Raw genomic sequence first — 16,902 nt, 5'->3', positions numbered from 1 at the left:
ACTGTGTTGTATGATAAGACTATGTTAGAATAATAGCACATCTTAACCTCAAAGGGCAGGCCATTTCCCAAAGTTCTTTGGGAATTACCATCTTAAAGTCTAATGATAAAGTGTCCATTATGGTTGTATTTGAACTGTTTTAATAAACAGCTGTGAGGTAGCAGACCTTGTTAAAAATAAGAAAGAACCTAAATCTGTTTCCATTTAAGTCAGTGTTAACTTAAATCCAGAGAAATAGTTAGCTGCTTCTTTGGTAATTAGGCAGCTACATTCACCACTGAATATTAAGCCAAGATGAATATGTCCTTTTACCGTTTAGCAGTTTGCCTAAAATGTAGAGGAAAGATAAGGGCAGTGGTAAAGAGAAGAAAGCTAAAGGAACTGGTGATGTAGCTTGAGATAGTGATTTTTTTATACCGTCAGTCTGAGCGTGGGCAAAATCAGACTGACTCGGACCTTTTCATAATGATACACCTATGAAAGAGCTCAAAGTGGTACACAGCTGGAGCCTCAGAATTTAAACCCAACTTATTTCCATTTTGGTAAATGGAGAGGGAAAAAGAGGCTGGTAAGAGAAGGAAGAAAGACTTAAGACAACAGTGAAATGGCAGGAATTTAGGCTTCTATCTGCTTTCTGTTTTAAAATAAATTGGGATCGGCTTCAATATTTTAAGATACATGCACTTTTTCATGAAAAGCAAGTTGAAAGTGCCTTTTGGACCACATCCAGCTGTTGCCACCGGCACAGCTGGGTCTCTGAATGACATGAGTGAGTAGGAAGGAATTTTACTATATAAGTGAACTGTCTGTTAATTTTTTTCATAATGAAAAATATTATATAATGCCTCCTCCTCTTCTGCTTCTAGCAAATGTTAGTGTAGTACTGCCCCGATACAAAACTGCTCTGACTGGGAGTACAAAACCTTTCTGTCTCCCCAGTCAGAGATCTTATTAATGTGGCAATAAGCATGCTGCAAACTACAGAGTTTTGGGTATAAGCTTACCTTATAGTGGCGCATGATGTCCTCCAGTTTTCATCTAAGCCATTTATAAAACAAGGCAAAATCTTGTTCATTTTGTATTTTTGAATCTTTTTAATATCATTTTCTTCTATGAAATTAAGTTGTGTAGATTAAATAATAGAACTCTGAAAATAAGAGATTTGCTGCATCCCCATTTCTGCCTTGAGTTGACTAGAGCAGTTTTCAAAAGTTGTGTTTTCTGTCTTTTGGCTTCCTTGTATATCTGTATCTTGAAGTTTAAACATAAGTAAATTAGAGATTTACAAGGCTTCTTGTAGTAGCCTCATATGAACTGCCGTTATCGATCAAGTTTACGCTGTTTTAGAAAGTTGTAATTGTCACAACCCAATTAAATTGTGCCCATGTCACTGAGCAAGAGATACCATTCAAATCATCCTCATTTTGACGATTAAGGGTTAAAAGACATCCCTGCCAAAAATTCCTTGAAACAAAACGCGGCCAGAGTACTGTAGATAATTGGTCAGCTGAAATAAAATGCTAGGGGAAACTATATATAATTGGTCCAAAAATAAGCGTAAGCTCCTCACACATAGCCACACGTAACAGGTAGAAAAACCTAACCCACTACCTTGTAACTTGAGGAGACAAAGAGCTGCCACCTGCCAAAAATTAAAGATTCCATATAACGGTTCACGATTGGGCATCTCTGTCAAACACCTCTGCCTATAAATAGTTTAACGGTTTCCGCTCAAGTCGGAGAGCTCTGGGGATCTCACAGGAAACACATGTGCTTGTCACCAGAGAATTGGGAAATTGATCAATTCCTAATCAATCACCCCGTCAGCGTAAAATATTGACGTAGAAAGTCTTGCAAGCCCGACCGTTCATTCCGGCGCCACGTCCGTCATTATCTCGTTGTAACCTGACTTGCGTGCGTGTACTCAACTCTGTAACCGAAGCTATATGCGTGTACTCAACTCTGTAACCGAAGCTGTAACGGAACAAAGGCTCGCCTGCGTCATCATTACTATCTAGGCGACGTAAGTAAACAAACTCCTGTAACCTACACGTGTCTGTGCCTGGTTAATTCCACTCCATCCATCAATTACCCGCCTGCCGAGCTCTAAATCTAAACACTCCGGTGTGTGAGTCAGACAAGCTGCCGGCGGCTGCTCTGATTCACGACAGTAATGAAATACTGGAATACAGGTTGTCAGAATTTAAGTTGGGCAGAAAATTGGAAGAATCTGTGTCATCTTTTTTGGATTTACCATCCTTACCATCTACTAATAAAAGTCTATCCTTACACCCATTTCATCCATCAAAAACAGAAAACTCCAGAAAGCAAACTCTATGGTGCTATCTGTCGTTCTTCTTAGCACTATCTTCCTCTCAGGGTGGATAAAAATCAATGATTTTTTTAAAAAAATCAAACAAATTGATTTAAATATTTTTTTTAATTAAATCATATTCTTTTTGTTAAAATGTTTTTTTTAATAAATCTATATAAAGATTGTATTAATTTAAGATATGTTAAAGTTCAAAGATATAATCATGAAATAGGGATTTTATAACTTCTAATTATATACTATTTGAGACAATGTATCCATGTAACCTTTTTAGAAAAGTTTTATACATAAGTCACAACAGGCCATGGAATATGGAGCCCAATTTTATGGGGTTCCCAGAGGCTCCTCTACAGATTAGTAAAGATTAGATTAAAGAAAAGTACTCTACCCACTGGGACTCAGTGCTCAATCAAGAAGGTACCATTAAGCATCTCTGCAATGCTTAGTTTCAGTTCTCAAACTGTGGATTTGTGTCCCTGGAGATAACATTCTTGTTAACAGCAGTATATGGAGATGAGATAACAGACCTGGTTACCTACCCATCAGCCCTCTTGTCTCTCTGAAAGTTACCTGTACACAGAGTCAAGCTTGTACCTCTCTCTAGAAGTGCGAAGTTTCAAGAAGTTAAATGAATAGAAGATTGGTGGGGTGGAGTAGATCTGGGCAAGGAGGAGGAGTCTGTAAATAAATGCAAGGAGAGAGGGGCAGTCAAAACAAAAAGTAACAGTTTGAGCAGAATTTTGCTGAAATTGCAAAATACTTCCATAACCACTACTTTGCAGCAGCTGCTCTGAAGAAAGCAGGAGGAACCAAACTAACTGTGATGGAACCCAGTAGTGGGCTGTTTTGAATGGTGTATTGAAAACTGACCTAATCTGATGACAATTTGTGAACAAAATGAGGAAAAATTAGATGGAATTGTCATAGCCAAAGTTCTAAAACATTGGGCTAAAGAGATATGTAGAACATATGCTGACTATCCTGAAGCCTATTTCCATAGCCTTGAACAAAGGTTATATCAAACAACAAGAATGCTCTTTTTTGTAGAAAATAGTGATTAAATTGAGGCTTCCTGGCCAGTGATTTAAATTGATTTGATTTAAATCAAATCCACCCTGCTTACTCTGATGGTTTTGCTCCTGATAGTTGTTGGGTAAACACTGTAGTTCATGTGCAGTTTCACAGGTGACTACTGTATTGGGTTTTTTGCTGTGAGGGAGAGATTTAGAATAAAAAATAGATATGGATATACAGAGATTTATTAATGAGTACAAGAAGGAAATGTACACATAGAAAAGTGGAGGGTAGAGAGACAAATTGATATATTTGGTATATTATGGTAGGACAGAGAAGGAGACCATGAGGGCCAGGGGGGAAAAAGCGTACAGAGGAAGGGAGACGTCTGTGTGGAAACCAAAAACTTTTACTGTATATTTACCCTCTATTCTTAACATCTAAAACTGCTGTGATTAAATGGATACAAATATCTTGAGGGGGTCAGTAAAATATAGCTAAACCAGGTTTAAGCAATGTTAAGCCTGTATCCCTATACCAAGGATAAATTAGTTCAGTCCAGTTCTAACATCTTATTACAATTCTAAATTTTCTACTTATAGTTTTACAATTCAGTCCACAGAAACTGAAGAGTTGTACAAGTTCAGGATTGTTGCTTACTAAGCAAGGCTTTACTCAAGTTTATATACTGCTTTCTTAGTATTTTTGTGTGTTTGTAGGACTGTAAAGACTCACTTTCACAACTTAGTATAAATTTCTATTTTACTCAAACTTCTCTGAGCGTTTTAAGCCCAGCTTCTTTCAATATAATTGCAATGGCATTTTCCTCTAGAAAACCAAATTTAGTTTTCTGACATAAGCTTATTTTTTTAGGTCACATGTCACCTTGTACAGTTATCCCCTAACCTGTGCCATAATAAACTCAAGCCTGTTTACCTTCACCTTCAATATTTCTTTAGTTTATTGGTAGCCCGAAACCTCTTTGTGACAGTATTAAGCTTGCATTCACAAATGATGAGTCATGATGAAATCACAAAGGAGGGAAGAGGAGGAACCATTAATGTCTAATGTATTAAGTGGCATAATTTCTTTCTTTTTAATGTGGAGAAACAGGTTTGTCCTGTGATGCTGTTACCTAAATCAGCAATCTAGTTTTATTGCTGCATTTGATGCCAGAGGATGTATATAGGCAGATTTGGTTCTCCTTAGGGAAAGTAAATTGCTACTTGTCTCAATCCTGTGGTTTTAGAGCTTGGCCCAGCAACCTATGGCATGTGAAACCTTTGGATCTGGCCCACAGGTGCGGGGCTTCAGCAGCATTTGGCAGTGGGAACACCTTCTGAAGGCACTCTCCCCAGGCTGATGTGCAGCCTAACTATGGGTGGTTGAGCCCAATCCACTCGAGTAGGTCGGGGACAAAAGGGTTCGGGCCTTTCCTTCTTCTTCTGTCTCTCCCTCCGTTGACAGAAACACACCGGGGAGGCAGTGAGATAAGAAAATCGCTTTACTCACTATTTCAGGCAACAATCTCGTACAGCTGTATCAGGAATCTAGTTCGCCGATTCTTCGGGAGCTCTTAAATATACTCAGATGGTATACCAAATCGTGATGGGGACGTCCAGGTTTTCGTGGACACAGGACCTCCGGCGAGGGTGATCAGTCCTCTCTGATATTACGCGGGTCCCCCCCCCCGTTGTTTTGGCGCGCTCCCCTTTTAACCGGGCAGCGTCTGCCCGCCCCCTGCCAATCAGCACGAGCGGGAACACTGCTAACAGCGCCCATCACTCCTCCTCCCCATGCTATGAGCACGGCTTGCTCTCACGTTGGTGTTTGGTCATATCTTTCTCATTTCTTTACCACAGCTGACAGCAGGGACAAATGAGCACTGTCTCTTTGGGCACTCTCCCCATGCTGCTGCAGGGAGAACTGCCAGCTGGCTGCAGGTGCTTTCCCTGTGGTGCCAGGGAGACAAGCAGTGACAGAGGCAGTGGAAGTGTCCTAGCGCTTGCCCATCTGCCTGCCTCCAATCTAGGGTGGATCATGCAGCCAGAAAAGGTTGCCTATCCCTGTCTTAGGGTATTCCATTGCAGAGTCCTCCCACAATGAGTGAACAGAAGCACTGTTCTACTTTCTTTGCTGTGATGAGGCATGGCTACAGACTGCTACTTCTAGGCTTTCCAACCAAGGCATTCTTTACTAGAAGGGAAAGATTATATTTCCATAGCTCATTGGACGAGTTTACTATCTTCACTGTCCTGGGGCTGGATGAATACCTTCATGTTTTACCTCTAAAAAATACCATTCTCCCACTGGAATCCTAAACAGCTGCAAATCCTCATGAGAGCTTACTTTAATTGCTGTCTTATACACCTTTGTATTGCTAACCGTAAAGGTAACTTTTAACAGGCATTATACCAGCAAGACAATAAAACTGGGAGTTGTTTGTACTAGGTAATCTATATTTTTTCCAGACTGTTTTCTACAGAAAATGAAATCTTCTTATTCATAGAGAAAACATAGCAAGGTAGATGTTTTTGTCTTTAGGAAATGAATCCTTCAGTCATAGTAAAGCAATACTAACTTTCAGAAAGGATTAGTTTTTCTCATGCCCCTGTCCTTTACAGCACCATTTTTCTTACTTGTTTTTCGTAGTATGGACTTCTAACTGGTGGATCTATCTATAAGTGGGTGAGACCAAGATGTTTTGGCTCTCCAATTTTTACCATAATATATGCATTCAACAATTCAGAAGAGTCCTTTTGCCCCTGCTCCCCTCTGTTATCTGTCATCTTTTCTTAGAAACATAACTTACTGCAGCAGTACATTTCTGGAAGATAACTACTGGGAAGATCTGTCGTATGTAATAGCGTAATAATGTCAGAAACATTAGGCGAGCTGTCTCTATGTATCATGTTGGGTGGGACGAACTGTACTGACAGTCATGCAGTAGTATGTGTGTGTGCGCGCACATGCGCACTTATGATGCCATACTATACATTATAAAAATTTCCTGGTACAGTTCAAGATACAGTATCCTGTTTTTTGTTAAACCATTACAATGATGACTTGGCTCTTATAAAATGCCACTAATTATTACTTTGGGATATATTGCACTTAAACCACCATAACTACTTTAATTATAAGAGTTTGATCTTTATAAAATACACGTGGTGTTCCCTACCACTCCACTTGATATTCCCTCACATGAAGCAAATAAGGGCAGCATTTCGTCTAGGTGCATTACATACCTTCTTAGGACTCTGATTTGTCTAAGATACAGAAGGTAAATTCACATGTAACCTGTTTTGCTGTTAATTTTGTGTTTCTGTTGTAGGTTGTGAACATTAAAATTGACTTAAACCACTATTAAAATATTTACAGTAACTGCATCTTTCAAAATGTATGTTGATATAGGGTTCTAGAAGCTGGAAAGGCAACTATATATCAGTCACAAAATGCAGAGAGAGAGATTACTCATCTGTTCATTGATAATAAACGCTTCACTACAGAAAGAGAGAAACACCTCTTTGAAGCTCCATATTATTCTGTGCAATATCTAGGAGATTATCTTCTTGAGGTAAGTAAATTAAACATGAGCTGAAAGTGATGTTTCATTAGCAGGGCTGTAAATTTGTGTCAAAGCTGAAGTATATTGTAACTAATCAGCATAATATTTCATACACTATTAACAACTTGAATTTTTTCAAATTCACTTTAAAGAACATCAACTTTCTAAAATACCACGCTTTTTAAATAGTATGTGCTATTTTTCTGATGTCATTGAAAAGACCGTGTATTCATTTTTTCCTGTGTGTCCAAATGGGTATTTTGGATCAGTCCAGTAGCAGCATTACTAGCCATGCATATTTTGTTCTCTCTTCTCTGTGTGTCCACCTGCCTATTGCTTCTTTAGCTGATGCATTGTACTAAGATTATTCGTTAACCTGCATGATATGTGGAAGAGCTGCAGGTCAATTCCTCCTGAGAAATGCATGAAAATAACTCAAATAATCACGAGTAAAAAAAGTGAGACTGACTATTGGCAAACGTCCATATGAAAATGCTATTTCCTTACCCAACGTCTTTGTTTTAGTACAGAATTTTCAACTGGAAATAGGATTTTCTCCCCCTAAATATGACACTGCATTTCTTTGCATTACAAATTGTACCTTCATGCTACAGGATTAGCTATTGGCTTTCTCCATACACACACATAAATTCTGCTATATTTTTATACAGAACATATTAAAATGATGGTCAACTGTAGTGGTTCAGAAATGTATTGAAAACAAGTGCAGCTTCCCAGTGGTAAATTTGAACCATTATGTCTAATTATAACTGTTGCAATCTGGGATGCTAAATCTGTTTTGAATCTACCCACATTGAGATGTTCATTGACATTTATTTTCACATTTGTCTCTTTGTGAAGCAAAGCAAAAATTTTTGGTGCCTCTTGTTTTTGAAATTTTTACCAACAAATATACCATAATGTAATATGAAAGACCTAAATTTACTTTCATTTTCTTCTCTGCTAGATTTATTTTCATTTTCTTCTCTGTATCTAGCTAGGGAGTGTATTTCTAGAGATGCAGTATGCATGGGAACTTGAAATATGTAAACCTAGCTCCCACTGAGTGAAACTTAACACTTCAGCATACTAGAGTCTAGACTTCTGCAAGATCATGTATTTCATACTGAATTGGACTGATTTTTTTAAATCATCTTAATTATCCTGAGGAGAAATTATTTTGCCTTTCCTGACCTGGGTGAAGAACAATCTGACAGCAGAGCATTACCAGCGCATGCTTCCACAAGTGGCAGAAAGAGGAATAACCTTCAGGGAAGTTTAGCAGTGAAATAAGCAGGGGTAACTGACGAATAAGCAGTCAAGGAGGAAGCCGTGGCAGCAACCACCCACCAGGATGGGGACAGTAGATGGTAATGGTTTCCTCCTGAAAAGCCACATATATCCTTTGACAGTGCTGTGACATGGTGAGTATAGGTCACCACTATAATAAGCCTGTCCAGCCCCCAGCCATGGGTCTACAAGTCTTCAACATTGGAGCAGGCAGAAGAATACATTAGAATCTCAATAGCTGTCAAGGCAGACAAAGGGTGCAGTGGAATGAGATATCCAGTTTTTTTAGCCTCCTTGCAATTGGATTAAGATCCTGTTCTGTCGAGAACCATGTGAAAGCAGATGTTGCAGCAGCTTCTCCACAATAAAAGCAATCATGCATAGGCTTCTTCTATGAAAATTACTTTTCCACCACTTTTTTAAAGCACTTTGGCAACCAACTAGTGACAACGGGAGCAGCATTGTGAATTCTGGAACGTCCTAGTCATGAACTGGCATGAAGGTAGCAGTTATAAGAAGGTCTTCTAACACTCAGATGAGGCAGGAATGTGATTTGGCAGCTGTAACTACAACTGAGCAGCCCTTTTCAGGATCCACTCTGCTCGCCTCACATGAGGAGGGAACTAGAAGCGGTGCCCTACACTTAATCTGTCTACCTTCTTCCTAACTGGATAAATGCATCCAGTGGGATCACCTTTACTGAAGTCAAAATCAGCGAAGATGCGCAAGACAATCATGGAAGACAATCATCCACAACTGCAAGGGATTGCCAAAGGAGAACAATTCATACTGCTGTATAAGGTTTAGAAGAGGAATGCATGCGAAGCGAGAGAGAGAAAGGTTGTGCAGTATTTCTGTTATAGGCATATAGTGTGGAATTTGCATACAACTCCTATGACAGCAAGCTAGTATGCTATGAAGAAAAAAGACTTTATTAAAAGAAATTCACATTCAAGTAATTAAAAGATTATGCATAGATACATTTTGAAATAATTTTTGTCTGTTAGAGGATAATATAGGAAACAGAGATCCAACTTATTGGTCTTACAACAATGTCATGAGAAACTGTTGAAATCACAAGAAACTGAAAGCTTTTTATTGCAGTTTTAAAGAAAATAACATTTTTAAGATAACCTTGGAATAAAGTTTGTGAGGCATAAGGTAGTATTTGTAGCAGCATAGAGGTAGCATATTCTTTTTTATTTTTCTGGTTGAATATAAAGGGCTGAGAGAATTTTTCTCTTTGCTTTGAAAACAGGGTCACCGGCCTAAAAAAGTTGAGAAACACAGAGTTAGGTCTTTTGATCATCCTTGCATGCATTTGTTCTAGTTTACTTGTATCGTTATGTGCCAAGCCTGAGTACTTATCCATAGTTCTGGATTGCGGGCGTGAACAGAGGTTCTGGAAGTTCACCCCTTTCCTTACAGTATTCCCACCCTCATGCACATATGTGCTTTGTCTGACCTGCTTTGGAGAAGGTCATTTGCCATCTTATTATTCCATATACAGCACTTTCACTCTTAGAGTCATAGAATTTCTCCAGGACAGCATGTCCCAGGAAGCACTAATATGGGTCTGGGTCCATAAGACATCTAAATATGGAAAGACTAGCCTTAGCTTTTACTCCCTCAGGGCTAAAGAGCTTGATAGAGTCATGATGAAGGCATCCATCTCCTCAACTAAACCCAAACCTCAGATTCTGATTCCAAATAACCAAAAATTCTAAGTGACCAGACACACTCTTGGGGTGTGTCAAGAGAAAATCCTAATCACAAGACAACTACAGATGCTCAAAATGCTTCTTGGGGATAAGAACAGACAGTCTGCATCTGATGCATTTCTAGCAGACAGGAAGTATGTCTCCCCTAAGTTTTAACCATTCCTTTTGTTCTGAGTGTTATCTGAAAAATAAATCAAGGCTGTGGATATTTACATTTCTCCAGTATGGGCAAGATAGCAATAGGTGTATCAGATTTTCTAACACATCTCTCTCTCGGTAATTGCTGATCTGTTTACCCAGCAGAAAGGTCTGATGTGCTATCTGATCCTCATATTCTTCACTTGATAGCATGGACTATGGTATTTTGTATATACTTCTCAGAAAAGTTTGAGATTATTTCAAATTTAGAAACCTGTAGCACTACCACTTGGAGCTTGAGTCACAATTCTTACAAACCTCTCTCTCCCCTTTCCCCCACCCCAATAAAATTTTTAAAAAAAACATTTTTTTCCATAGATCTGGCATCCAAATGAAAAGCTCAGGTTGGTAAAGCAGTATTAGAATTGCTTTCAAACTAGGTCTGTTTATGCCCCTGTCCAGGGATAGTCATATTGATTCTTAAACTATCCCAGGAGTTGGAATGGTCATTGGCCACTTGAAGAAATGATGGTTATTGATCTGTAACCAGCATTTTTGAGACTACCTCAACACAGTCATGTTCCCTGCCCTCTTTCTTCACTTTCTCTTGACAGATGTTGAATTTCTCCCAGGAAAAAGCCCTTTGACCTGGAATCCTACAGATTTAAAACTCTTTGTCCCACTTTAAAGACCTATGAAATATGTGAGATAAATGTGCTGTCACGTTTTGGGAGGCATATTTACTTTAACTGAAACTATAAAACCGCTTTAAATTCTTGCAGAGGGCAGGATAGATTAGAGCCATATAGACCAGGGGTATCAAACATAGGACCTGTGGGAGCCATATGATCCAGTCCGTGGATCACTGGACTTGGCACCCTGCATGCAGCAGAGGGGTTGGGTCTGAGATGCAAGCTGCACAGGGCACCCTGCCATACCAGCCCTGTGCAGTGGCTGCAGGGCTGGTCTGGATAGGGCTGTGCAGGAGCCAGTATGCAGGGCCATTTGGGTGGGGCACCATGTGCAGCATACGTGTGCCAGACCCCAGTGTTACATGCAGCCAGTCCAGCCCTGCATGCAGTGTATACTGGCCCCAAGGCTCCCTGTACATGCAGCACACAGGGCCAGTATGGGACACGTGCTTCCCCCAGTACACAGGCTGGACCTGGCACTGCATGCAGCATGGTGGGGTGTTCAGGACATATGCTATATGTGGCACCCCAGATGAACCTCCTGTGCTTCCTGTAGCTCCAAGTCCAGGCTGCTTACCATGGGCTGCATGCACGCCACATGCACGGCAAGGCCTGGGGCTGGACCTGTCACTGCAGGTGCTGCACAGGGGGTAGGGTTGGTTGTAAGTCCAGCCAGCCCTCAGACCAGCCCAATGACTTTCTCCCAGTATATGGGGCCTGGATGAGTTCGATGTCATTATTATAGACTAAATCAGAGATAGATATGCCATAAGCTTTTGTGAGCTCAAGGTCCCTACATCATATGCTGTCAAAGGATATGCATACACCAGTATATAACATGGAAGGAGTGATTTGAATACAGAAGGCAGGGGAGATGGCAGTTCTGGGATTAGCAAACATAGAAACAAAAGGAATCACAAAAACTACAGCTTAAAACCATACTTCACACAATCCAATCTGTGAATGATTTCTTGTCCCACAATTTCCTGTTCAAGCCAATTTTTAAAGCGTTCAGGTTGGTGGGGTGTAGGTGAAAACCAGAGGGATTCTGTTGTCCCTGTTTTGGGGTTGGTATTGTAGAAGGTTGAAGCGATGTCTAAGTCTGGGTTTGTTGATTTTAGTGGCTATAGTTTTAGGATTGTACTGTATTTGCAGGAATTCCTGTTTCAGATCCTTAAGGTGTGCATCCTAGTCGGTGACAGTGCAGATACAGTTGAAAAGGGATTGGCTAGTGGTGCGCTTACACTGGAAGCTGGTACTATGGAGGTAGCCTTGGCAGTCGGTTGGTTTCCAATGTAAAATATAAAGCTTAGTGTAATCAGGCCTCTTGCCTCTCACCCACTAGATTATATAGTAAGTGTTCTTAAATTTAATTTGAAATTGTCTCAGAACAAAAGGACTTCATGTAACTTTACAGACAGTATTGTGTATTGGGCAGTATTTAATTACAAAATGAGACTCTGCTGTGGAAAGTATAAGAAATATCTCATTCCCAAGGTAGAGAGAAAATGAAGGGACTGAATAGCTTGGAGATTCTGTTAATAAGATAGAAAACACTTAAGATCTGTGTTGCCAGCTCAGGTCATCCTATGTTGGCAATAACTGAAAGGAATTGAAATCTGATTTCTTTTAGTGGCCTTTATAAAAAGATTCAGTGGTATTAGGCAAATCAAAGACAAAATCAAGTCTTTAATGTAAGCTATCATATTCAGCACAGAAAGAGATTCAGGGCTGGAATAAATTAGAAGGATGATTTTGAAGGTATTTTATACTAATGGCTGCCCAGTCTATATTTTCCTTTATGATGAAAGGTTTCTGTTTCCAAGGGTGTCAATCTAGCATATTATTTTGGCACTTTAAGAAATTCACATATAGAAAAATGGTTCAAAGTTCCAAGTCATGAATTTAGGGACTGATAACAAGAATTTTGGCTGTGAGATGAGGACTCAGACCAGAGTCAATAGAAGAGGGGGTCCTGTGCATACTGGTTGATGAAAGGAAGATCCTTAAGCAGCAGTGTGGTGTGGCTATGAAACTGCTAGTGTAGTTTTAGGGTTTGAGGTCAGTAGTAAGTATTTTCCTTGGGTCAAACATGACAGGATTGTGGGGGGATGGCCTTTGCTTTGCTGTATAAGCAGGAAACATGGTCCTCTTCCTAAGATCCTCTGAGGGTATATTAAACTATGACTTCTGTACAAGTACAGTAGCAGGGCGTTGGCAGTATCCTTGTCTCTCCTGGGTTTTTTTCTGTGGCACGTGGCAAGGCACTTTTGGTTTTGTATTGTGCTTTGCAGTTGCAGGGTGTTAGAACGGACAGTTTTTAGGACTTCGTGAATAAAAAGTAACCTGGAAGCTCAGGGGCTGGATTCAGTAGCCTGAGAGGTGTCCTCTACTCTCTTTATACACATTTTTAAAAGAACAAACAGAAAACTAAGAAACCTTGCTTTAAGCTGTTGTCTGCAAATGCCATGTTCAAATTTAAAATAATATATTTTCTCCCTGCACAGAGTGAAATACAAAATTTTGTTGAAGATAGTCATGTGAACGCTTGTCTAGCTGAACAAGAAGCCAGAGATACAGAATCTGACATACACCTTGTTGAAATGAAACATGCATTAATAAAGCATATGTATTTTGCTCAGGTAAGTGAGAGACAGGATTGTATACATTTCTGGTTATAAAAAATAACTGGGAATTGTTATTTCTCCTCAAAATACAGATGTATAACCATGAAAACTAGTCTCTCAAGGCCTTCAGAAATTGTAACAATAAATGGTAACATAAAGATTAAGAATCCTATAGTGTATTTAGTTTAATAGGGTTGCTTGACAAACGGAGGTAATTGTTTAGTACAAGTCTAATGAGTATGAGGGGATATAAGAAATGTCCACGTTAAGAATAGAAATTGATAATATTTTCGCTTGGTTTTGAACTGTCCAACAAAGATGTGGACTAAATTTTAGTTTTCCTATAACTACCTGTTAAGGACATAAGAACATAAGTGCCATACTGAGTCAGATCAGTGATCCATCTAGCCCAGTATTCCATGTCTGACACACCAGCTCAGCAGGCTGGGGGCTATGAAACTGGTCTGCTTCTGCACAGCCAACCAGCACTAGCTGTGTACACTCATGCTCCACACTGTCCACCATGCTGCCATTGGTATTTTGCCCAGACACCAAATAGTGGGACACCTTTGGCAAGGGGAAGAGTCCTTGGTGGACCAGCCTGTGTTCTTCCCTAATCCCACAAGCCACCAGGGACCTAGATTGGCATCTCCTGCATGAAGCCATCTGCATAGGTGTGTATCTGGCATACTTCTCTGACTCTCCCACCACCTACCCTTTTTGTGAACAGAGGGAGACCTTGGCACATGGCTACCTCAAATGTTCCAGGCTGCAGCCCCTCCATTGCCTCCTCAGGAATCTCCTGAGGTTCTGGCTACATCTACACTTACACTTCTTCCTACACCTTTTTTTTTAACCAAATCCCAGGACCTCTGGGTCAACCTCCTCCTGACTCTGGCCAAACTAGCTATCTACCAAACCAGTAAGGAGACCCTAGCCAGTGGGAACCTGGGCAACTGTGGGTCTGTTTTTTGAACTCCCTTTGATTAAGGAATGTCAATAGTTTCCTGGTGGACCTAGACCTACCAGTCTCTTACAGTAAATAGGCCTGTCTCCAACAGTGGCAATAGTGGATACTTTAGAGGGAGAGCATATAAAGAAAGTATATCTGGATACATCTCCTGTCATGCCCTCCTTGGCATCCATTATCATTGATTTAATAACTAACTAAATCACATTAACATGTTCTTAAACTTTAGATGTCCATAAGCAGACAAACATTCTGCTGAGTTCTGTACAGAATTGTTATTGCTGAAAATTTCCCTCAAGGAAAACATCATCTAATGCTATCTATTGTTTTAACATCACCGATTTAAATTGTAATAAAGCCCTGTAATAGAACAGTCTGTTAGCAACTAAGTACATGAATTCACATTCAGAAAAATAAGGTATAAGTTATTTTGATTGAATCAGTACACATTACTACCACACAGTGTATTGATCTCAAATAATATGTGTTAGTAGCTTTCTGCGATAGTTACCATGAAAAAAGCGTAAATATTTCCACAGTACCAAAATATGCAGGCTTGATTCTTAAACAATAAGGGTTACTACTCATAGTGTCCCTAACACAAAGCTACCAGATCAGAGAATTGAAAAGCTAAGCCAATAAAATGTATACTTTATACTTCTCCATTCATAGACAATTATCCCTGTTACTGTACAACAGGGCTGTCCAACTTCTAAGTAGCTAGGGGCTGAATGCTTTGTGGCTGGGGGACGCACCAGGGCAAGCCATGGGCCTCTACAGGCCACACACTACATGGATCCTCCCTATATCCCTTCTGTACTTCTGCAGGTGCCCCCGGCCCCAGAGCTGCACTGCGTGCCCATATCTACCCCCCATCACTATTTTACATGCTCACGCAGTCCCAGGCTCACCCTCAGTTCCCCTAGCTGCACCACGCTGCACTTCTCTGCCCCATGGAGCAGGGGCAAGCAGCAAAAGCCAAAGGAGGGAGAGGGAGCCCAGATGCTCTTGTAGCTAGAGCTACGGGGAGGGTGGTGGCAGCTAAGCAGGAGCTCAAGGGCCATAAACTTAATCCCTCATGGGCTGCCAGTTGGACAGTACTACAAAACCAGTAGTGCAAGTTTAATTTGGCCCACTTTATTGCTTGACACATACACCCTTTTCTCCCAATGCTAGCTGTAGATAGTTAAAATATCAAAGGTATTTTAAAGAAGCATTATAAATAAATGTTGAATGCAAAAGTTATTTGTGGAACCTGGTATTCCTATGGGGCACTCTTTAAAGATACGTTTTTTGTAATACACACGGACACTACTGTAGCAGTAGCTGTTAGCTAGATGTAGTAATTAATAATAACTTTAAATATATGTAGTTCCATTCACTTCATAGGATCCCAGGATTTTGCAGAATAAATCTAGAAACTTTCTCTCACCATTGATAAACTAAAGATAGAAGAGATGCTGAAGACTACGCTTAAGTACACCAAAAATTAATAACATTGATTCCATATCACATAAGTGGGGGGAAAAAACATTAAGAACAGCTTAATTGAAACTGCAGGACAGTTTAGAATGAAAGAATTAAGCCTAGATTCTTTGCCCAGGGCATCAGTGCTATTCTTTTTAAGTTTTAAAAATATAATTTCTGTCAAAAAACTAAAGCTAACTCGCTCTTCATATTGAATTTACTTTTTAATTTTTGAACCACTAGTTCACTGTTTACACGCACGCACATGCACATATTATTGTGGCATTATATGTAATATTTTGCTAGTATACAGCCTAAGCATTGACTTCCACCTGTTTTACAGAAAATGAAACAGAAGTCTACTCAAATAGACCAATTGAATGGATGCAATACAGAGGTAATGAGCTTTTTGAGAGGAGCAGGTGTTTCATAAATTTATTTTTTTTCAAACTTATATAATTTGCTTTCTCTGTTAAACTACTTAAATGTTTTTCTAAGATACTTTTCCTCTGCAAAGAAGTTAACATAATATTCTTGAAAAGAGAAATAACAGTTTGTGTTTATATAAGTTCATTATAGAATCATGGAATAAGGCTGGACAGGAAACCCCTTAAAGCAGGATCCTGACTAAACCTTCCCAATAAGTGTGTGTCTAACCTGATCTTAAAAACTTGCAAGGATGGAGATTCTACGCCATCTCTGGGTATCGTGTTCCAATACTTAACCTCTTTCACAGTGAGAGAGTTTTTCCTAATATCCCATATAAATTTCCCCTGCTGCAATTTAAGACCATTGCTTCTTTTCCTGTTCCCTATAGCCACAGAGAAAAGTCTATCATATAATCACCTTCTGGGTATCAGATCTCCTTTCCGTTCCTCCTCCTCACCCCGCAAAATTAATTTAAGAATCATCTATGTGAAAACTTTGTTCTTAGCATTACCAGCCTTTCTTGAGAGAAAATGTCTTAAATGTTGCTGCCCTATAGAGTTTCACAGATCTGTTGAGCGACACAAAGGAAGGTCACACTTACCTTTATGTATAGGATCTGAAATAGCAGTCTAGGACTAGAAGTAAAGAAGTAGA

At 39.7% G+C, this 16,902-nt stretch overlaps 1 protein-coding gene across 1 annotated transcript in view; it reads left to right on the top strand.

Moving 5' to 3' along the window:
- Positions 1 to 16,902, top strand: part of SLF1 (SMC5-SMC6 complex localization factor 1) — a 61,524-nt gene that overhangs the window by 7,346 nt on the left and 37,276 nt on the right. Inside the window, exons 4-6 of the mRNA XM_006019708.3 lie at positions 6,761 to 6,923; positions 13,263 to 13,397; positions 16,163 to 16,216. Of these exons, the coding sequence (XP_006019770.1) occupies positions 6,761 to 6,923; positions 13,263 to 13,397; positions 16,163 to 16,216 (352 nt within the window). The remainder of the gene's footprint in view (positions 1 to 6,760; positions 6,924 to 13,262; positions 13,398 to 16,162; positions 16,217 to 16,902) is intronic.

Source organism: Alligator sinensis, unplaced genomic scaffold (genome assembly GCF_000455745.1).
Source record: "Alligator sinensis unplaced genomic scaffold, ASM45574v1 scaffold223_1, whole genome shotgun sequence".
Classification (NCBI taxonomy): domain Eukaryota; kingdom Metazoa; phylum Chordata; order Crocodylia; family Alligatoridae; genus Alligator; species Alligator sinensis.
This window is presented reverse-complemented; position numbering and strand designations above follow the sequence as displayed.